At 39.4% G+C, this 22,743-nt stretch overlaps 1 protein-coding gene across 1 annotated transcript in view; it reads left to right on the top strand.

The window, feature by feature from the left end:
* The window catches only part of GUCY1A1 (guanylate cyclase 1 soluble subunit alpha 1), a 58,785-nt gene extending 42,054 nt beyond the window's left edge, over window positions 1-16,731 (top strand). Inside the window, exons 5-8 of the mRNA XM_075849678.1 lie at window positions 4,904-5,395; window positions 7,860-8,003; window positions 14,672-14,826; window positions 16,320-16,731. Of these exons, the coding sequence (XP_075705793.1) occupies window positions 4,904-5,395; window positions 7,860-8,003; window positions 14,672-14,826; window positions 16,320-16,503 (975 nt within the window). The 3' untranslated portion in view covers window positions 16,504-16,731. The remainder of the gene's footprint in view (window positions 1-4,903; window positions 5,396-7,859; window positions 8,004-14,671; window positions 14,827-16,319) is intronic.
* The last annotated feature ends 6,012 nt before the right edge of the window (window positions 16,732-22,743 follow it).

Genomic DNA, 22,743 nt, shown 5'->3' with positions numbered 1-22,743 from the left:
ATTTTACTTTATTCTGTGGGTCGATACGATTACAGCGATACCCTATGAATATAGTTGTTTTTTATGTTTTACAGCGTTTGCACAATAAAATCACTTTTTTTTTTTTTAAATAATAAATTTTTTGTGTCACCATATTCTGAGAGCTATAACTTTTTTATTTTTTCATCAAAAAAGCTGTGTAAGCACTTGTTTTTGCGGGATGGGTTGTAGTTTTTATTGGTACTGTTTTGGGGTAAATGCAACTTTTTGATCACTTTTTATTCTATGTATTGTGTGGGGTAGTGACCAAAAAATAGAGATTCTGGCATTGTTTATTCATTAAAAAAAAATTTGCGGTGTTCACCGTGCGGGAAAAATAACATTATAGTTTTACAGTTACAATTATAGGAAAAAAAATGAAAGCATTAAAAAGAAGTACACATATTTGGTATCACCGAGTCCGTAATGACCCTAATCGTTGATACCAAATATGCGTCCTTTTTTTAACGTTTTAATTTTTTTCCTATAATAAAACACTTATAGGAAAAAAGCCAGTGTTGTTTTTTTTTTTAACTTGAAACTTTTATTTTTACACTTTTACTGAACATTTTTATAAACTTTTTGTTTGTCCCACTAGGGGAATTGAAGGCCTGCACTTCTGATCTTTACTCTAATACATTGCACTACCCACGTAGTGCAATGCATTAGAGCTGTCAGTTATTCACTGACATCAAGCTTATCTGCCTAATTGGCTATCATATCTGGCAGACCAGGAGGCCATTGTTAGGCCTCCGGGTGCCATAGCAAAGATCGGCAAAGCTGCGCATCGCAGCGATGACGATCGGCTAAACACTAAAATACCGTGATTTCTTTTTATCGTGGCATCTAAGGGGTTAATGGCAGGGAGTGCCATCTTGTTTCAGGGGATGGAAGCCTTCCATACCCCGCCTCCGAGCGGGACCTAACAGGCTTCTGTACTTGGCAGACAGGAGGCCATTGTTAGGCCTCCAGTCTGCCGGATCAGTCATCGGAACCTCTCGATTACATCGCTGGGTTCCGATCCGCTGGTAAAACCCCATAGATACAGCGCTCAAAAGCTTTTGAGCGCTGAATTTTAGGTGTTAATCGGGAGGATAGGAGACTAGCTCCGGTCCTGGCCATGGAGCAGGTTGTCAGCTGCAATATACAGCCGACAACCGCTGGCGATGTTGCGGGCTCAGCATCTGAACCCGCACCATCATCATCGCGTACTATTACTGCTTTGCCTTAAGACCTTGGCGACAGCAACGTAATCGTACGTGACATGTCGCCAAGGGGTTAAATCCCATTGTTATCTTACTTTAGCTGGAATCACACATGCAGATTGTGGTGCCGTTTTTTAACCAAGACCAGGGTTGATTTCAAAAGGAAGGAAAAATATAAAGGAAAAATCTTTACTTCTTTTTTGCATCCATCCTGTTAGGAAACGTCTGTTCCCTTAAGATTACTATGGTTCCGGCTTCTGGGCATGTCTGTTTTACCTTGAGCCTATCTCTTTTGTCTGTCCTTTTTGCCTTTCAGGTGTGGATTAGTATTTAATCCCACCTTCTTCCACCTCTCCCTTACTTGTGATTCTCCTATCTTCTGTTGTTCTGATCATGCTCCTAACATTTCCTGCACTTCTGACTTCTGGACCTCGTGAATACTGACCTCGGCTTTTCTCTCATTTACCCTTTGCTTACCGATTCTGATTATCTGCTCCCGGCTGGTTCTGACCTTTGCTTTCCCTAATTATCCCTTTCTCTAGTTTTGGACTTTCAGTTAAACCTCTGGCTGTCTGGTTTCCAGCTCAGGTTTGCCTGAAATTCCACCTTTAATCCAACACAGTACACTGCTAAGACAACCTGGGTTCTAAGAAGCAAAGATTATCCCACCTTGCGGTTGGCTCTGGCGAAAACCTTAGAGTAGCCTTAGACTCTTTAGATCAGAGTGGTTACGGATTTGAGGTTGTGGTTTTACATGCATGTTCTCTCCTGGAAGAATCCAGCAGCCTTTGGAAAATCGCTCAAACTTGCATTTCCATAACACATCCCTGTGCTCAGCTTAAAAAACGACATCGAAAACTACACCAAAACCTGTGTTGAAAAAAACCCTCCGTTTTCCTTAGCTACAAATCTTTAAATATTCTTTACGGACTGTCATGATTTAGGACTGACATTATTTATAGTTAAATAGTTATTAGATTCTCAACTTTTATTCTGACAGCCACACAACATTTGAAGGGGTTGTCTGCCCCAAACTTTCTCCTTTCGTTAGTCCGTTCAGGAATGCAGTGCTGATAGAGAAGTGTCCAATGTAGGAAAACTCTATATATGCTGCATCAAGTGAAACTTTGACTTAGACTCTGGTCGATCAGGATTTACTGTTTACAGAATTCTAGTGGAATTAGTTGAAATTGTTGACAAAGTTGCCCCTAGCTTATTTTATACCCTATAATACAATATAATCTGCTACAATGTTTGATGGGAGAGTAAACAGGGTTTTACACTGGGCGATTATCGGGCAGATAGAACGCTCGTTGCCGATAATTGCCCTGTGTAAAGAGGGCAGCTTTCATCAGATGAACAAGCTAATGCTCAATCATCTGCTGATCATATCGTTTTAAAAAAGTAAAAAATGTTTAAACAGGGAGTCGCGCTGCCAACATGATAATAATGTATGGGGACGAACGATCAGAGTAACAACCGCTCGTCCCCATCCATATCTCCGAATGACAGGAACAAACGAGCGCCGATCGATGTCTCATTGATTGGCGCTCGCTGAACCGGCTGGTGAAAATGGCCTTTTAGGTAAAGTCTCACGTGGCATACTTTGTACAGTCCTGGCCAAAAGTTTTGAGACTGACACAGATTTGGGTTTTCACAAAGTTTTCTGCTTCAGTGCTTTTAGATATTTTAGTCAGATATTTCTATGGTATACTGAAGTACAATTATAAGCATTTCATACGTTTTTAAACTTTTATTGACAAATACATCAAGTTTATGCAAAGAATATTTACAGTTTTGACCCTATTTTTCAAGACTACTGCAATTCGCCCTGGCATGCTGGATATCAGCTTTTGGGCTAAATCCTGACTGATGGCAACCCACTCTTGCCTAATCAGTGCTTGAAGTTTATCGCAATTTCTGTGTTTTTGTTTGTCCACCTGCTTTTGGAGGATTGACCACAGGTTCTTAATGGGATTGAAATCTGGGGAGTTTCCTTGCCATGGACCCAAATTTTTTGTTCACTAAGCCACTTAGTTATCACTTTTGCCTTGTGACATGGTGCTCCATCATGCTGGAAAAAGCATTGTTGATCACCAAATTGCTCCTGGATCGTTGGGAGAAGTTGCTCTTGGAGTATGTTTAGATACTATTCTTTATTCATGGAAGTGTTCTTAGACAAAATTATGAGTGAGCCCACTCCCTTGGATGAATGGTCTCAGGATACTTTACTTTTGGCATGGCACAGCACTCATGGTAGGGCTCACCTTTTCTTCTCCGGACAATCATTCTTCTAGATGTCCCAAACAGTCTGAAGGGGGCTTCATCAGAGAAAATAACTTTACCCCAGTCCACTGCAGTCCAATCCCTGTACTTCCTGCAGAAAGTCAGTCTGTCCTTTATGTTTTTGTTGGAGAGAAGTGGCTTCTTTCCTGCCCTTCTTGACACAAGGCCAGCCACCAAACACCTTTGCCTCACTGTGCGTGCCGATGCACTGACACCTGCCTGCTGCCATTCCTGAGCAAGTTCTGCACTGGTGTTGAACCGATCCTGTAGCTGTATCTGCTTAGAAGACGGTCCTGGCACTTGCCAGACTTTCTTGGGCGCCCCGAGGCCTTCTTCACAGAAATTTAACCTCTTTCCTTGAAGTTCTTGATGATCCTATAAATGGTTGATTTAGGGGCAATCTTACAAGCAGCAATGTCCTTGCCTGTAAAGCCCTTTTGATGCAAAGCAATGATGACTGTACATTTTTTCTTGGAGGTAACCATGGATAATAGAAGAAGACAAGGATTTTAAGCACCATCCCTCTTTTAAAGCAACCAGTGTGCTCTTATAATTCAATCAGCATCACAGAGTGATATCAGCTGCCTTGTCCTCATTAACACTTTTTTTCTGAGCTAATGAGACGATATCTGAACTGATGATAGCAGGTCATTTTGTGGCAGGGCTGAAATGCAGTGGAAATGGGGTTTTGTGATTAAGTTAATTTTGATGGCAAGGAATGACTTTGCATTTCATCTGATCACCCTTCATAATAATCTAGAGTTAATGCAAATTGACACAATAAAAATTTAAGGCGCATACATTGTGTAAACCAAAATTTGTATCAGTCCCAAAACTTTTGGCCCAGACTGTATTTCCACAGCATAAAAATAAGCTGCGGAAATCTACAATGTATGCCTATGGAAAAAATATTCTTCAACGCATACAGATTTCTGTAGTTCTTGCGTTGTGGATTTTTTTTTCCATGGGCTTACATTGTAAAGTTTTCCACAGCGTATGTTTACGCTGTGGAAATACAAAGTAAGTATGCCACGTGTTATTTCACCCCTACATTTTGTTTCTCAGAAGAATGTCCTCTGCATTTTATGAAGACTTCAGCCTCCTAGAATACAAAAGAGTTAATTATGCTCTTTACAGTCACCGGACCATCCATTGTTACTGGGAGATGCGAGTTTAGAAATATGCATATTTTTTTAAGCACTTTGGATAAAAATGGGCTTTAGGACATGTTGCAACTCGGGCACTGTACTAGATAAATTAGCAAAAATTACTTAATATTATATCTGAATTACATGTATGTAGATGAAAGCTAAAATGTTGTATATGGTAACCTATACTTAGTGGAAAAAACTGTGAAAGCCGTGTTAAACATTGATTGTTTTTCTCTCCTGCAGTCACAGGCAATGAATCTTAAAGGCCAGATGATTTATGTTTTTGAATCAAGTGCTATTCTCTTCCTGGGATCCCCTTGTGTTGATAGATTAGAAGACTTCACGGGACAAGGACTTTACCTGTCAGATATTCCAATCCACAACGCTCTGAGAGATGTAGTACTAATAGGAGAACAGGCCAGAGCACAAGATGGACTTAAAAAGAGGTTAGGAAAGCTGAAGGCTACCCTGGAATGTGCCCACCAAGCTTTAGAAGAGGAGAAAAAGAAAACTGTTGACCTTTTGTTCTCAATCTTCCCTGGTGAGGTGGCTCAGCATCTATGGCAAGGACAGACTGTGAACGCCAAGAAGTTTAACAATGTGACCATGCTTTTCTCTGATATTGTGGGTTTTACAGCAATATGTTCTCATTGTTCACCCATGCAAGTTATCACCATGTTGAATGAACTTTACACACTTTTTGATTTTCAATGTGGAGAACTAGACGTCTATAAGGTAAATTTTTCCTTTTTTTTTTTTTTTTTTTTTTTACTGTAGCAGAATAATTTTATGAAGCCACAGCCAGTTTGAATTATAGTAGGCTAATTTTAGTTTTAATTATTGGAACTTATTTTATTTTTGTGGTCTTATGTCCAGTTATCTTTATTTATCAAATAAGTAATACAATTATGTTGTCTTCTGTATAACTGGGTATACAAAAATAATCTAAGAAACTCTATTAACAAGAACTGATGTTCACCAAATAAGAACCGCTCCCACTCTGGCAGACCCCACCTGGTATTGTATTACATAGTTGTCCATTCATTTGAATCGGTACCATGTAATACTTTATTACTCCTGCAGTTGAAATATGTGGCCAGATAATATTTGCTCATTGCCAGACCGTAGTGATCAATTGATCACCAGTGTGGTTATTTTTAAAGAAAGAGTTTTCCATTCCACTCTTGGATACTGTTATGTAAGGGTTCTTTTTACCCTTGCTTAGCCTTCTAGGCATAAGGCCTTTTTCTTATGACAGTATTTTGGTAAATATTTTGCTTCAGTATTTCTTGGCCAAATCTAAGAGTGGAACCTACACAGAGCAAAAGTATAAGAGCATGTTCAAACAACATGTAAGCGTGTCAAGTACGCTAACGTTTCTTGTGAAGCAATTTTTAAATGACAAGCATTTTTTGTGTTGTCTGCATGTTTTTTGACGCATTGTGTGCGCGTAATTAGTACTCCCATCGACTATGGGAACTTTTGGTGTGTTTTCAGTGTGCTCTATGCGCCAAAGTATTGACCTGACACTTTTCTTTTTTACGCGACGGGTTTTGTAAATACGCTCGATAAAAAAAAGGGTTGTACAGATGTAGCGGTCTTTATCTTGACCTTTAACGCATTAAATACACAGTGGCAAGATCCTTTATCTTGACTTTTTCAATTGCTTTTGTTGTGTGATACCATGCTGTAGAAAGTTATCAGTCAAGACAAAGATGGCTACATCTGTATGTACTACCGCCGCACTTTCCCATCAATTTGAATGGGAAACAGCGTTTTTTGATGCGTGTCTGCTCGTAAAATGTGTCGAAATACACGTCAAATACATGTCGTCTGAACAGTGCCTTATGGTCATATTTATACCTTTTCCGGGTTATGGACCCAATACTGGTTTTGGCATTAAAATACTGAAGCAGAATACTGAAGCTTTATACTGTCGTGTAAAAACAGCCTAAAAGTTATGCCTTGCCTTTTTGTATGAATTACAGCTTTTGAGGAGCTTTGAATGGGATCAGATTTTAAAGGGGTTGTTGGGTATAGTTATTGTTATTTTGACTTTTGGTGATCATATTTTAGTATTTCACTAGAAGACTCTCCTTTGTTTGCTTCTTCAGTCTTCTCAAAATTGCAGATTTACTAAGACTGGCATTTCATATGCCAGTCTTAGCTTAAAGCCCACAGGAGTAAGATGGAAAAAATTTATTAAGAGGCGCACGTCTCTTAATAAATTTGTTGTATCTTCGGCTGTCCGTACACCACAAACAGCAATCTACACCAGCACCATACCTGTCCACAGGTGTGATATTGCAGCACAGCCCGCTTTATGTCAATGAAGCCTGGCTGCAATACCAGGTACGAACCATGGACAGATGGAGTACTGTTTCTTGAAGAAAGCAGCCTTGTTTTTCTAATCCTGTACAATATACAGTAGTATTTCTCCTGAGGAAGTTCAGCACAGAAGAAGCATTGGAGCTCTGTGTTTTATATCATTTTTGGAGGTCTGTGTCAATCATCAAATAAGCCTTGCTATTGTTTCCTGAATATGTTAACCAGCCACTACTGAAACTGCCATGGATTAGATAAGGTTCCAAGAGAGAACTTAAACCCCTTGTCAATTTTTTGGTCGTAATTTCCTAGAGGTTAGCATCCAAAAAAATGTATGCAATAGAAATAAGAAACACGAAACCTAGGATTTCACATAAAATGATGCACATCTAAAGTATGATAGCCAGATTGTCAGGTTATTTAGCAGGTTTTGGGCCTTATTTTTCTTTTAGAAGTGGAGCCTATTGAAACTAATTTTGATTTTATTTGCCTAAAGATTATGTGCAAATTTAGCTTTGTATACACTTGCTTTAGCTATTTTCAGTCAAGTTTCCCATACTTTTTGGTGGTCGTACAGACTAGATCTTAATAGGTCAAGAGGCCATACAGTCATGGATCCTGTAAAAATGGAAGCCATCACAGTTTGATCAGAGCCTTTCTTTAACCTGCACAAATATTTTAGGGAATTGCTTACAGACAAACATACCTTCTATAGCATTCACAAGAAATGTATCATAATTAAATATTTGACATGATGTTCCATAATACTTGGTTTTCCAGAACTGCAGGTACACCTTAGTGAGTTATAATTTTGCAAAATAATGAATTTAATGCATTAAAACAAATATTGACATTGAATAATTTTTTTTTATAGGTGGAAACTATTGGTGATGCATATTGTGTCGCTGGAGGATTACATAAGGAAAGTGTGACACATGCCTTTCAGGTTGCTCTGATGGCTTTAAAAATGATGGAGCTCTCAGATAGAGTCATGTCTCCTCATGGTGAACCCATAAAGGTCAGTTACCATAAAGTCATTAGGGTCCATACCTCTTTGACATTCAAAGATTCCCTATTTACCTGCTGTGGTAGTTTGCCCACTCTTTTTTACCTTTCTTATATTGAGTTATTTCCTCATATCCTCCCACTCCCCTGAGGGTATGTGCACACACATAGCAAAAAACATCTGAAAATACAGAGCTGTTTTCAAGGGAAAACAGTTCCTGATTTTCAGTCGTTTTTTAAGCAAACTCGCGTTTTTTACGGCCGTTTTTGGAGCTGCTGTTCTATAGAGTCAATGACAAACGGCTCCAAACACATCTCAAGAAGTGACATGCACTTCTTTTTCGCGGGCTTTTTTTTTACGCAGCGTTTTAAAAAAATGTATGGCCTATCCTCAGGATAAGGCCCTATTCACACGACAGGGTTTCCCGGCCGTGTGATGGGTGTTCAAAAAACGTCCGTCACATGGCCGCGGTGGGAACAATAGACCCCGAATGGGGCTATTCACACGACCGATTTTTTTATTGCCCGTCAAAAAATGGAACATGCCCTATTTTCAGCAGTTCTCCCGGCCCCCATAGAAATCTATGGGGTCGGGTAATACACGGCCATTACTTGAATGAGTTCCGAGTGACGGCCGTGTTTTCCATCGCTCGCTCTCTCTCCTCCTCACAGTGCGAAGTGCATGTAAGGAGGAGGGTATTGTGTTGCTCCAAGTAGGAGCGGAATCCCCAATCCCCGGCCACAGCTTCGGCAACACTGTGGCCGGGGATTGGGGATTCCGCTAAAGGAGAACTCCCTGACTTCACTGTCCATATATGGACACAGTGACGTTAAGGACTTCTGAAGCGGAATCCCCAGAGCTGTGGCTGGGGATTACGCTCCAGAAGTCCCTCACTTCACTGTCCATATATGGACAGTGAAGTGAGGGACTTCTGCTGCAGCCATCCCCTACAAGAAGGTAGGGGGGCTGCCATCTATGGGGTGTGACTATGTACAAGGGGGCTGTGTAGCACTACCCACAGGGGGGCTGTGTGGCATTGCCTACAGGGGGGCTGTGTGGCATTACCTCCAGGGGGCAGTGTGGCATTGCTTACAGGGGGGCAGTGTGGCATTACCTACAGTGGGCTGTATGGCATTACCTACAGGGGGAGCTGTGTGGCATTACCTACAGGGGGGGCTGTGTGGCACTACCTACAGGGGGGGCTGTGTGGCACTACCTACAAGGGGGGCTGTGTGGCACTACCTAGAGCGGGGCTGTGGCAGTATCTATAGAGGGCAGTGCGTGGCATTATCTACAGAGGGAAGTGTGTGGCAATAAATTTACAAATGAAATTCATCCGATTTTAAAACGGACAGGGAAAAAAACGGATGCAAAACAGGTCAAAATCGGCCGTTGAAAACGGAAATACGGCCCGAAACGGATGCAAAACGGCTGGGAAAAACTGGCGTTTTTATCGGCTTACACTCGGACCCTGTCCGGTGATTAGAGCCTTAGCCATCAATATCTGATTGGTAACAAATAGATATAGATCAGCAGCACAGGACAGATTTTTCAAAAGGGTGCACGTTTCCTGGGTCACAGTCCAAAAGTGACCCCTCAGTCAAGGCAAAAAAGAAATTGAGACAGCACTACCAAATTTTCAAAGTGAAGATCCTTTTATTCCACGGTGCAACGTTTCAGCTCAATACGAGCCTTTCTCAAGCTCAATGCTTGAGAAAGGCTCGTATTGAGCTGAAACGTTGCACCGTGGAATAAAAGGATCTTCACTTTGAAAATTTGGTAGTGCTGTCTCAATTTCTTTTTTGCAATATCTGATTGGTGGTGGCCCGACTCCACGCAGCCCCGCCGATCAGCTGTTTTGAAGGGGCCGCGATGCTCGTACCATCGTCGCTTCCGCTTTATTTCCTTTACTGCTCACACTGTGAATCCCGGACACACTTGTAGCAGCGGTTCACAGTATTACAGTATACACTTGAATGGGAAAAGGCTGTAATACTGTGAATCGCCGCTACAAGTGTGTCCGCGATTGACAGCGTGAGCAGTAAAGGAAATTAAGTGGAAGCAGCGCTCGTATAAGCACTGTAGCCCCCTCAAAACAGCCGATCAACGGGGGTGCCAGGTGTCAATCCTTGACCGATCAGATATTGGTTGCCTATCCTGAGATTAGGCCATCAGTTTTTGTGGACTGGAATCGCCTCAACATCTGTAATGGTCGTATAGTGTCAGCGAACCAGCTTTGGAAATTTTTTCTCTAAAAGACAGTTTGCGCACCATTGTAAGCACCACCTTTCGCCCAGCGTGTAAGAAATGCACACATATTTGGTAACGTTGAAGTCGGTAGAAGTTGCCAAATATGTATTCTGGTGTGTAACAGTGGCATGCACCAGATGTAAAAAAAAAAACACCTAAAATCACACATTCACATTTTTTTCAACTTTATTTTCCATTTTTCCTTCCATATTTTAAAAAAAAGTAAAATATATCTATTATTTTTTCCACAATATGGAAGCCCAATATGTTCTGGAAAAAAACAAGACCAAATACATGTAATTTGGAAAAATAATAAAACAACAATTTGCTTTTAAATTGGCACATGGCTAAAAGTGGGCCTGGTCAGGAAGGGGGTTAAAGCTCTGGGTCAGGAAGTGGTTAAGCACCTTTGGCAGTGATAACAGCCTCTAGTCTTCTTGGGTAGGATGCCACAAGGTTTGCACACCTGGATTTGGGGATTTTCTGCCATTCTTCTCTGCAGATCTTCTCAAGGTCTGTCAGGTTGGATGGGGACCGTCGATGGACAGACATTTTCAGGTCTCTCCAGAGATGTTCGATTGGGTTCAAGTCAGGGCTCTGGCTGGGCCACTCAAGGACATTGACAGAGTTGTCCTTAAGCCACTCATGTGTTGTCTTGACTGTGTGCTGAGGGCCACTGTCTTTTTGGAAAGTGAACCTTTAGCCCAGTCTGATGTCCAGAGCACTCTGAATCAGGTTTTCATTAAGAATATCACTTTACAATGTTCAATTCATCTTTCCCTCAACCCTGACCAGTTTCCCTGTCCCATCTGCTGAAAACACCTCCACAGCATGATGTTGCCACCACCATGCTTCACTGTAGAGGTGGTATTGGACAGGTGATGAGCAGTGCCTGTTTCCTCCAGACGTGACGTGTAGAATTGAGACCAAACAGATCAATCTTGGTTTCATCAGACCACAGAATCTTGTTTCTCACAGTCTAAGAGTTCTGTTTTTTTTAAAACTACAGCTGGACTTTCATGTATGTTTTACTTAGGAGAGTCTTCTTTTTGGTCACTCTGTAATAAAGGCCAGATTGGTGGAGTCTTTCAGTGATGGTTGACCTAATGGAAGTTTCTCACATCGGCATACAGGATCTTTGGAACTCAGCCATAGTGACCATTGAGCTGTTGGTCACTCTCTTACCAAGGCCCTTCTCCCCCGATTAATTAGTTTAGTGGGGCGACCAGCTCTAGGAAGAGTCCTGACTTTTCCAAACTACTTCCATTTAAGAATTATGGAGGCCACTGTGCTCTTGGGAATTTTCAGTGCAGTAGAATTTTTTTATACCCTTCTCCAGATCTGTGCCTGCACACAATCCTGTCTCTGAGCTCTACAGGCAGTTATTTCTTCCGCATGGCTTGGTTTTTGCTCTGATATGCATTGTCAGCTGTGAGACCTTATATAGACAGGGGTGTGTCTTTCTAAATCATGTCCAATCAAATGAATTTATCACAGGTGGACTCCAATCAAGGTGTAGGAACATTTCAAAGATGATCTATAGAAATGGGAGGCCCCCAGAGCTAAATTTCAAGTGTCATAGCAAAGGGTCCAAATACTTATGTCCATGTGAAATTGGATTTGAGTTTTTCATTTTTAATAAATTTGCAAAAATGTCTAAAATTCTGTTTTCACATTGTCATTATGGGGTGTTGAGTGCAGTATGATGGGGAAAAACTAGATTTTGATTTTTATTTTAGCACAAGGCCTCAACATAACAAAATGTGAAAAAAGTGAAAGGATCTGAAGACTGTCTGAATGCATTGTACACTGTAAAACTGCATGCTGTGTAAGGGTATGTTCACACGAGGGCGTCCGTAACGTCTGAAATTACGGGGATGTTTCAGCCTGAAAACATCCCCGTAATTTCAGCCGTACCGGCATGTGCAGGCGCTTGAACGCCGCATCAATTACGGACGTAATTGGCGCTGCTATTCATTGGAGTCAATGAATAACGGCTCCAATTACGGCCAAAGAAGTGACAGGTCACTTCTTTGACGCGGGCGTCTATTTACGCGCCGTCATTTGACAGCGGCGCGTAAATTACGCCGCGTGTGAACAGACAAACTTCTGCCCATTGCTTTCAATGGGCAGATGTTTGTCAGCACTATTGAGGCGCTATTTTCGGACGTAATTCGGGGCAAAAACGCCCGAATTACATCCGTAAATAGGCCGTGTGACCATACCCTAAATTCTTTTCTATTGCCTAAGAAAAAAACCTCTGCATGGTTCAGTGTAAGATCAGTGGCACATAAAAACACTGTTTGGCCCATAGGTTTCTATAAGTACCATATTCTAAATCTATAAGCCCTTAAAGGGAAGGTGTCAAGAAAAAAATGTTTTTTATATGTTATTGCTTTTAGTATGTCATTAAAATAAATTTTATTTATTTGTGTTTTTGTGTTGAACTTTTTTCTTTTTTCTTTCTTTTACTTCTCTATGGGGGCTGACATTTTTTTTTTCATCTCTGTATGTGTCGATTAACGATACGTACAGAGATGGAATACGGCACATACATCCCCATAGAGAATGCGAACGGGAGCCGTTCCATTCACTATAGCGTACGCCGTCTGTGTAGGAACGGCGCATGCGCCGCTCCCACACAGACCAAATGGAAGGTCTTTGGCAGAGCGACATCCGGCACCATTTTCATGTGAACCAGAAGCAGCGGACGGAGAGTAAGACGACTACTTCCAGTCGTGGTTTCTGTCCATATGTTCAGAAGCAAGGACTAGGAGCGGAGGCAGCGACAGCGGCGGCGGCAGGAGCAGGTAAGTTATGTTTGTGTATGTGATGTGTGTGTATGTTCGTGTTATACTGTGTGATTACCACTGTATCTAATCCTCCTACACTGTGCATTCGCTCAAAAAATGGCGGAACACAGTGTAGGAGGTTTGAACATTCAACCCCCTCCTTTCTCCTGGCACTAGCCAGGAGAAAGGAGGGGGGATTGTGTGAGGACACTAGAGCGAGTGTGTCTTCTCCAATTTTGCAGCATAAAGCAATGAGGTTGCTTTACCACATGCCAATGATGCAATTTGGGAATTGCTCCCTCTAGTGACCAGCACATGGAAATGTTATAAATTAGAATCTAATTTATAATATTTCCTGACTTTTAAAAAAATTGGAACAATGTGTAATCATTTATATACTGTTTAACTAAAAAAAAAATTCTAGCGACACATTCCCTTTAATGCAATTTCTAGAAAACAACATTTCTTAGAAAACAATCACCCACATGTATTAACGACCATTCACCATATTTTTATGCATTTTTAAGGTGAAAAGTTGTGTGGTTTAGTTGCGCCTTGTGTATTAACCATTTCCTAGAAAAAAACTAAACATTTTGCAAAAAAAAGTGGTTATGGGCAGGCCTCCTTTTTAGACAGGTTTATGAACTGCAACATTTTTAAAAAGTCGGATTTTGTGTGCTGGGGAATGCGAGGAGCTGTCAATCAAAAGTAAGGTGGCGGGGTAAACTCGGAAAGACTTGAGGAATGAAGATATGACTCTTTTCTGCTCATTAGCATACGGTGTGGGGACACTAAAAAACTGAATACTAAAGCTACAGAGCCGACTAAGAAGACAATTATAGGTTATATAGAAATTATTTTTCACCCACTACCACCTGGTATTGCTGGTTTAATAGGTGAAATGCTGATGACAGGTTCCCTTTAAGGGTATGTTCACACGGCCTATTTACGGACGTAATTCGGGCGTTTTTGCCCCGAATTACGTCTGAAAATAGCGCCTCAATAGCGCTGACAAACATCTGCCCATTGAAAGCAATGGGCAGACGTTTGTCTGTTCACACGAGGCGTATATTTACGCGCCGCTGTCAAATGACGGCGCGTAAATAGATGCCCGCGTAGAAGAAGTGACCTGTCACTTCTTTGGCCGTAATTGGAGCCGCTATTCATTGACTCCAATAAATAGCAGCGCTAATTACGGCCGTAATTGACGCGGCGTTCAAGCGCCTGCACATGCCGGTACGGCTGAAATTACGGGGATGTTTTCAGGCTGAAACATCCCCGTAATTTCAGCCGTTACGGACCCCCGCCGTGTGAACATACCCTAACAGCTTCAACATTTTCAAAAAGTCACAAAAAAGTCGCATCTGAACCCCGCTAGCAGCCTAGCTTAAAATGTAAGCCACACTGTTAAACCAAAATCGCCACACCTCCTCCAATTTAAAATGAAAAAAATGTCATGCAACATTAGATACATTTGTTGCAAAATATACACTAACGGACACACAAAAAAACTAAGTAAGAAAATTTCTTGATTGGTACATGTGGAACTTTGTGAATGAATTTTACTGCTTGCTTATACAAAATATTGCACAGCTGTGATGGATATGTTGTTTTATAGTATTTCTTCTTCCTTTATAGATGCGTATAGGTCTACACTCTGGTTCGGTTTTTGCTGGTGTTGTAGGTGTGAAAATGCCACGCTACTGCCTTTTTGGAAATAATGTTACACTTGCCAATAAGTTTGAATCTTGCAGTATACCAAGGAAGATAAATATCAGCCCTACAACATATAGGTATGCATTTTTTTTTAATATATATATTTCACAATATACAGTAAATTTCAAAGGACCTGATAGTAGCTATATTATCAGATATTTTGGCTGGTTAGAAGTTAAAAGAAAAATATAAAACTCACTTGTATTATTAGAGCACCTTTAGGAAGAAAGACCAAAATAAAATGATAACACGAAATTTGCTTCTATAACTTTGTTTTTTTAATCAGATTCATTCCCCATTGGTTCTTATGCTCAGTCTTCTGCTTCAAATTATACGGCAGTTCTGTAGAGGAACCAAATTTTCTAGATAACCGGTTGCTGAGTTAAAGTAGTTTTATTGCATATTTGGTAGGATTAAAAAAAATGTGTCGGCCATATGACTATTATCCCAAAATATAATTACTATATACTATGTCACATCAATACAAACACCATTCATTTTCATTAGTTGTGTTAAAGTCCGTATTTACCAGTGAAATAATTGATCGCAATTCCTTTATTTGGATAATTGTTCTATGTTTTAAAGAAGTGAGAACCATTTACAGAACCTCAGATTTTCTCAGAGCAGTGGTCACTTTGCTTCTCGCAGTAATTTTGGGGTTAAAATACTCATTTAAAAATAATTACTTAAAAACAAAACATACAGTGTACTATAATAAAGCAAAAGCAATAGACCATAAATGAAGCACTCATGATTCATAGTGTGACCGTATAACATGCAGTACAGCACAGATGTTGCTACAATGTACAACACAAATCATGTTACACTAACATTGTTGCATACCATATAATACAGAAGTAAAGAAAACAACAATCAAGGCAGTGATGTGGGATGGAAGGGTTGAAAAGGAAGGAAAAAATCACAGGCTTGAAGCTTTATTAAAAAAAAGATACATAAAGGAAAGAGCGGTGTCAATCTTTTTCTTTTTTGATAACTGAACTGTCCATGATAAGTTTGTGGATTGTTTTAGATAATCATAAGTTGGGATTGGGTCCGTCCAGTTGGGGCTCACACATAAACTGGACAATATATCAATAGAATCACAACAGAATCTGGAAATGCACTACTTTTAAGTGAAAGAGCAGTCCTCCGCCAAGCCCCTGCCATAAGAGCAGCAAAAAAAAAACAAAAACATAGACCTGTCTGTTAAGCCACTTGTGTAGTTTTTCGAAAGTCTTAAGGACACAATTACACACAGAAGAGGCCTGTAGTAAGATGTAGAGATCAGGTACTTCTTTCTCACCTTTGTGGGGCTCCTTCTACATTACATTCTGCTTTACTATGTCCTTTCTTTATACTCAGAATGATACTGTTTAATCAGAAATTCTTGGGGGTTACTAATATCATTAGGTTGGACATTTAGAACTTCGATGCAGTAGCGTAGAAAGCACCATGTCTTGCAAATACTTACAATGTGCCCTAGTTACTAGTGAATTGTACAATATTTATATGTGAACACTGTAAAATTTACATTTTGTTTTGTGATTCTTATTATGAAATATTCTTCCAGCTTGCTTAAAGATTTCAAAGGTTTCAAGTTTATACCTCGATCGAGGGAAGATCTTCCACCAAACTTTCCAGCTGAAATTCCGGGAATATGCTATTTTCTAGAAGCTTCGGATCAAGACATGTTGACCAAGACTTGGTGCCAAAAAAAACCTGTAGAGGATTCACATTTCAGCAAAACAAAATAGACATATGTTATCTATTTCTGTTTTTCAAATTGTTTAGTATTTCTTTACATCATATTGTCTTCCTTTATAATTACATTTTTAAAAGTTACATCTCTTTTACAATATGCTTGCAAATCACAATACTTTCTGTAACTGCCTCTTCTAAGCTAGATATTATTTTTAAAATGAGAATTATTTATTAATGTTCAATGTGGTTTCTATGTCAGGTAGGCTTTGGTCATTGTAGTTGTGGCATATTTGCATTATGTCAAAAATACAAGTTTTCTGAATTTTTCTGAATTTTTTAAAAAAAAAGGTTTTATTTTATTTAGGTAAAATTTAATGTTCTAATTTTCAAAAAAATTTATTTTCAAAAAAGTTTAACAAATTACATGTTCAAATATAAATATTTAAATATTGAAAATAAAGCCTCCACACCCTTCTGCTTTTCAAACCATGTACTATATTACATAGTTACATAGTTAGTACGGTTGAAAAAAGACACATGTCCATCAAGTTCAACCAAGGGATGGGATATTAGTTCTCTATTACTTTAAAGGGAACCTGTCACCAGCATTTCACCTATTGAACTTTATTTATCCCTCACTGGCCGCTGCTCTCAAACGTTCATAGCCGTTATCCCCTCACCTAAACTCCTCCGACTGTAAATAACGGTCTCAAACATTTTGCGCTTTTTGTCGTAATAATCCAGTGTCCCTTTGTGCGCACACACCAGAAGAGGACATCAATGCACAAGCGCGGGATTTTGTGTGCTGGGGGAAGGCGAGGAGCTGTCAATCAAAAGTAAGGAGGTGGGGTAAACTCGGAAAGACTTGAGGAATGAAGATTTGACTCTTTTCAAACTAAGATATGACTCTTTTATGCTCATTCGCATACAGTGTGGGAACACTAAAAAGCTGAATACGAAAGGTACAGAGCCGACTAAGAAGACAATTACATGTTCTATAGAAATGATTTTTCACCCAGTACCGCCAGGTATTGCTGGTATAATAAGTGAAATGCTGGTGACAGGTTCCCTCTAAATTCATGGTGTTAGAAAGCTAGTAGGTCTAAAAAAAAAAACTATTAATATTGTATTTTCTTGCTGTGTTGATCCGGAAAAGGCAAAAGATTATATGATAAAGAATATTCATGGTTATCATATCAATGAAATGTTTGTTTTCCTTTGTGAAAATCAAAACATGAACATAAATTTATACAAAAAGTAAGAGCAATCCTACAGGCAGAATACATATATAGTATTTATAATGCACTATATGAAAAAAAGCTGACCTCAACTCTTTTACGAGTATAACATGTCTAAAGAATAAAAAATAAATAAAACATATTTCTTATTTTTATATGGGATATGTAGAGTCCACAGGCAATCTAGTCTATAGTTAAGATAGTATATTTTATATAGTACACATATTTTATATTGCAAAATACACACAAGTACTTATAACAAATAATTATACTCTGGGCTCACTAATTTGTTTTCTAGTGCTGAAACTGCCCATTTATCTTTGTCATCCACTATAGTTCTCATTTCATTTTAAAATCGAGTGCAACCCTGCATACCTACAAGGTTTTATACATTGTTTTTCCACATTTTCCTATGTTTTAGAAATCACACTATGATTTTTGTATTGGTGAACCTATTTTTTTTATTACTGCAAGCTTGGTTTGTTATTGATTTTTACTACATTGTTTTATCTGTACATTTTATTAAACACAATATCTAATATGCCTAGGCATAATGGTCCCAATTTCCCAACCACTAGTCATGATATATAGTAATTAAAACATAACTTTTAATAATGCAGTTTAAATAAGGAACGTACAACAAAAAGAAAGTTAACATTTATACAGAGACGGCCAGCACATCATAACGAATGGGATGTGTATGTATAGCGTATTGCTATAGTGCAGTGTGACTGACTCGGTCAGCAGCTGCAGACTGCCGTTTAACCGCTAGCCCTGATCAATCCCCTGAAGACGCTGCTTTTGCAGTGAAACATGTTGGGGGGGGGGGGGCATCGCTATTATAATGTTCACTGGCGGCTTTGCAGTCTATCCGACCTCAGTGTGACCTAATGGTTAAACGGCAGTCTGCAGCTGCTGACTGAGTCAGTCACACTGCACTATAGCAATACGCTATACATACACATCCCATTCGTTATGATGTGCTGGCCGTCTCTGTATACATTTTAACTTTCTTTTTGTTGTACGTTCCTTATTTAAACTGCAGTATTAAAAGTTATGTTTTAATTACTATATACCATGACTAGTGGTTAGGAAATTGGGACCATTATGCCTAGGCATATTAGATATTGTGTTTAATAAATTCATCCCTGCCAGCCACTAAGTGTCTCCTATTTCTCTCATCTGTACATTTTAGACCCATGAAATGCACCCTTCTGTGTTATTAGATTCTACCACTATCTTCAACATGTAAAGCGTACCTGACTTCTCTAGTGACCTTTCAGAATCAGCTGTCTATCAGGAATAAATACTATTTCTGGCCATCGTATGATGTGTATATGCCATTTTTAACAGCTTACCCCTCTGCAGACAATATCTATAATCTCACTTTTCTCTGAGATAGTGGATGGAGCCTAACAGCTGTCATGTCTTCTATACACTGCACATATAGGGAAGAGAGAAATACTCTCCATTATCTATCATATGTATATATATATATATATATATATATATATATAAAGCATGTAGGACATTATACAGTGCGAATGAGCAATCTAGCTGAGAATCCAGCACTAGGGTGACATGTAAATCTTACCTCAAGCGGCTGCATGTCTGTGTGTGTCTTTCTCACTCTGCTCCTCTCTACCTTATCTTAGACCCGTATGGGCAGCTTGTCTGTGTCACTTTCTTTTCTCCTGCTCCCTCTTCCTGCTTCCCCCTCCTCTCTCCATAGACTTCTATGGGCAGTGTATCTGTGTTTCTCACTCTTCTCCGTCCTCCTGCTCTCCGCTCCATAGACTTCTATGGGCAGACTGTGATGAGACACCACCCCACTTCCTGCAGTCTGTCTCCTCTGCTCTGTAACTATTGTCGGATTTCGTTTGACAACAGGGGAGGAGAGCAGATTACACGAAGAGAGACACCTAGTGGCAGTAACTTGACACATCATTTTCATGGACACCATTTTACAGTTTCTACATAGATAGAATTCATTTGTAAATGTGTTATATTATTTATTTCCTACTTATCCTGAGTTACATCCTTTTTTATAGTCCAGAGCCGCATTAGAAAATGTTGCAGTTGGTGATTGGAAACTGTCAACAAGCTTGTTGTCAGAAACACCCCATAAAGCTTAGCTGAACTCCTATAATGAAGGGAGGTATTTAATTTCTACTACATCAGATAACTATATAGTGATTGGTGTAAAGTTAACACTTTTTAGAATGCAAACTAGAACATATTTTGTGCAGACACTGAACCAGTTTATTATACACTGTTGTTCAAATGATAAGGTGATAGTTTTTGGGCCTATGTTGAAAATAAACCTATTCCAGACGTTCTTCATTTGTTAGTATAATATTTTTTTGTGATCTTAATATATATTTATAATATTTGACTTTTATGTCCATGTATGGCTAAATAAATATTTACCCGCAAGCTATAACGAAAGTATATTTTATGTGTCTCTTATAAAAAAAATTTTTTTTAAGAAACATAATTCATAAATGTTCAGTTTAGTTTAATATTATCTATAACTAGTGTCTAAGATTATGCATATAGAAATTTAACAAAGTCTTCCTGCTGATGTTTCCAAATACTAATAAAATAAGCAGCTTCCAAAACTAATATTTATTTATGTTACTGTGTTGATATTGTGTCTACAGTTTTTTTAGAGGTGTTTAATTGGGAAGTCTTTGAGAAACAGCAAGTGATTATGTAATTATGTTGCTATTTCTTATTCGATGATGTAACTCTGCAGTAAAGAAAATGCTGTAGAACACATATGTCACCAAGAACATGTCATCTACAATGTCACCGCCAGAATGTGTTTTCACTTTTGTTCCCTGGAATGTACTTGTTACCAGACAAGCATAGGCTTACTGGATGTGAACATCAAGCAATATGTGCTTTGCTAGGTTTATGAAACTATTTTGAAATTCATATTGTAAACTGTAAATGTCCTATCAATTCATGATTTTTTTATGCTACTCATTTGTTTCTAAATTTTGTTTTGTTTTATTAGCATTGCCTGATTTGTTTAAAGTAATAGTCAGTTGTCATGCAATTATCACCCTAAAAGAATAATAACAAATTCTATTATTATTTTTATAAGATGTATATAAGTACATGTGAAAACTTATTTTCCGCTCTTATTGTACAAATATTACCTAAAGAAAACCTGTCAGCAGGTTTAAGTTGCCCCAACCATGGGCACTATGAAATGGTGACAGACTCCTGGTTCAGCTTGACAGGTCCCTCCCTATACATAAATAAGGAAAGAACTGTCAATCAAGGTGGCTTGTATTTTTTAAAACTATGTTTTGTCTGTAACGCTGTAAATCAAGGGCACCTGTCGTTATTTCACTCTTCCCTTAGTTAGGGCAGCATGGGCCTGCTGACAGGTTTCCGTTAAAGTGTACCAAAACTTTTATGTGACTTTTCAGAATAAACTGTATCTGGCCATTATATGACTATTTTGTATTTTTCAGCAGTTTTCCTCTCTGCAGGCTTTCTCTAGTTCTTCGTAAAAAGCAGTAAATTCATAGTGAGTGAACATTTATCATGGGGAGCCTCATAAGTGGAGAAAAATAAAAAAATAAAAATATATATATATGTAATGACGGGGTAGGGAGACAGACAGGTGAGCCCTAATCTACCCGCCACTCAGTCCCTGCCTACTTACATGGCCCGTCCTAGGCGACGGCGTACAACTGGGCGACGGTCCCTACGCTCAATAAGTGCACGACAGACCAACAGACAAGGGTACACAGAAGCTAATGGAAATGGCGCAGTTGCCCATGGCAACACCGTGAGCAACAGGAGTAGTGAACGAACCGAGTCAAACCAGGAGTGTACGAGGTAACAAACGCAGAGCAGGGGAGTAGTCAGTAAAGCCAGGCTCAATTTGAAGCAGAGGACAATAGTACAAGCAGGAGCAGCAGAGCCATGAAACAGAAGAATCACAGGCAAAGACAAGCAAGAAATGAAGGTATAAATAGACAGAGGGCGGGAGCTAGCTCCCTCTGGCCAGGCTGTGATAGGTTCTCCCACTCCTCAGCCTCCCAGCCTGAGTGGTAGCAGATCGAGTCACTCTAACAGATCTAGGCACAGATGCAGGCTGATTAACCACAGGCGTCAACAAAGAAGCTGTGTCAGGCAAATCCATTACAATATAATACAATGTTTATTATATTTGGTTGTACTATTGATTTATGCAAAGTTTGTTGAAAAGTTTGGTACGCTTTAAATCGCCACTAACTTTTCAGGGGACCTTTTCAGAATAAGCTGTCATATGTGTGTACATGAGGAATAATATTATTTCTGGCCACTATATGACTTGTATTCTGCATTATTTAGCAGTTTTCCTCTCTGCAGGGTCTATCTCTAGTTTTCATTTGTCTCTGAGCTAGCGCTGCAAAACGGTTTTCATGTCTTCTATACACAGCACATAGAAATAGGAGAACAGGATTCTCCTCTTCTATCTACTACATATATAGAAGCAGCAGCAACATGGATGAGATTATACAGCAGTAATGAGCAGTGAAGCTGAGAATCTAGCACTAGGGTGAGACAGTAACACTTACCAGGAAGCTCCATTGTCTTTTTCACTCTGCTCCTGCTCCACGTCCATAGACTTGTATAAGCAGTGTGTCTGTGTCTCTTACTCTCTTTGCATCCTCCACCTGCCCCCCTCTCCATAGACTTCTAAAGGCAGGCAGTGAAGAGAAACACCCCAACTTTATATAGTCTGCCTGTTCTGCTTTGTAACTAGAAATAGAATTTGCTTAACAACAGGAGATGGACAGCAGATTACAGGAAGGGGACACCTAGTGGCAGTAAATTCCCACAGAATTTGTATGGATAAAAGCAACTAAAATTTTACAGTAATTAAATTACAAAGTTGATCTATATCAGGTATACTATTAGATTAGCATTAGGTGTTTTGAAAAGTCAGTGTCCATTTTTTTTTTTCGGTTCAGGGGCGGGCTATTTTGTGCATTCAGGACCAGTCACTGTTTAGGCATTTTTAGCACACGTTCGTTAAATGGCTATAAC

This window comes from Rhinoderma darwinii, chromosome 1, assembly GCF_050947455.1.
Source record: "Rhinoderma darwinii isolate aRhiDar2 chromosome 1, aRhiDar2.hap1, whole genome shotgun sequence".
NCBI lineage: Eukaryota > Metazoa > Chordata > Amphibia > Anura > Rhinodermatidae > Rhinoderma > Rhinoderma darwinii.
Note: the sequence above shows the minus strand (reverse complement) of the source record. Positions and strands in the feature narration are given on the sequence as shown.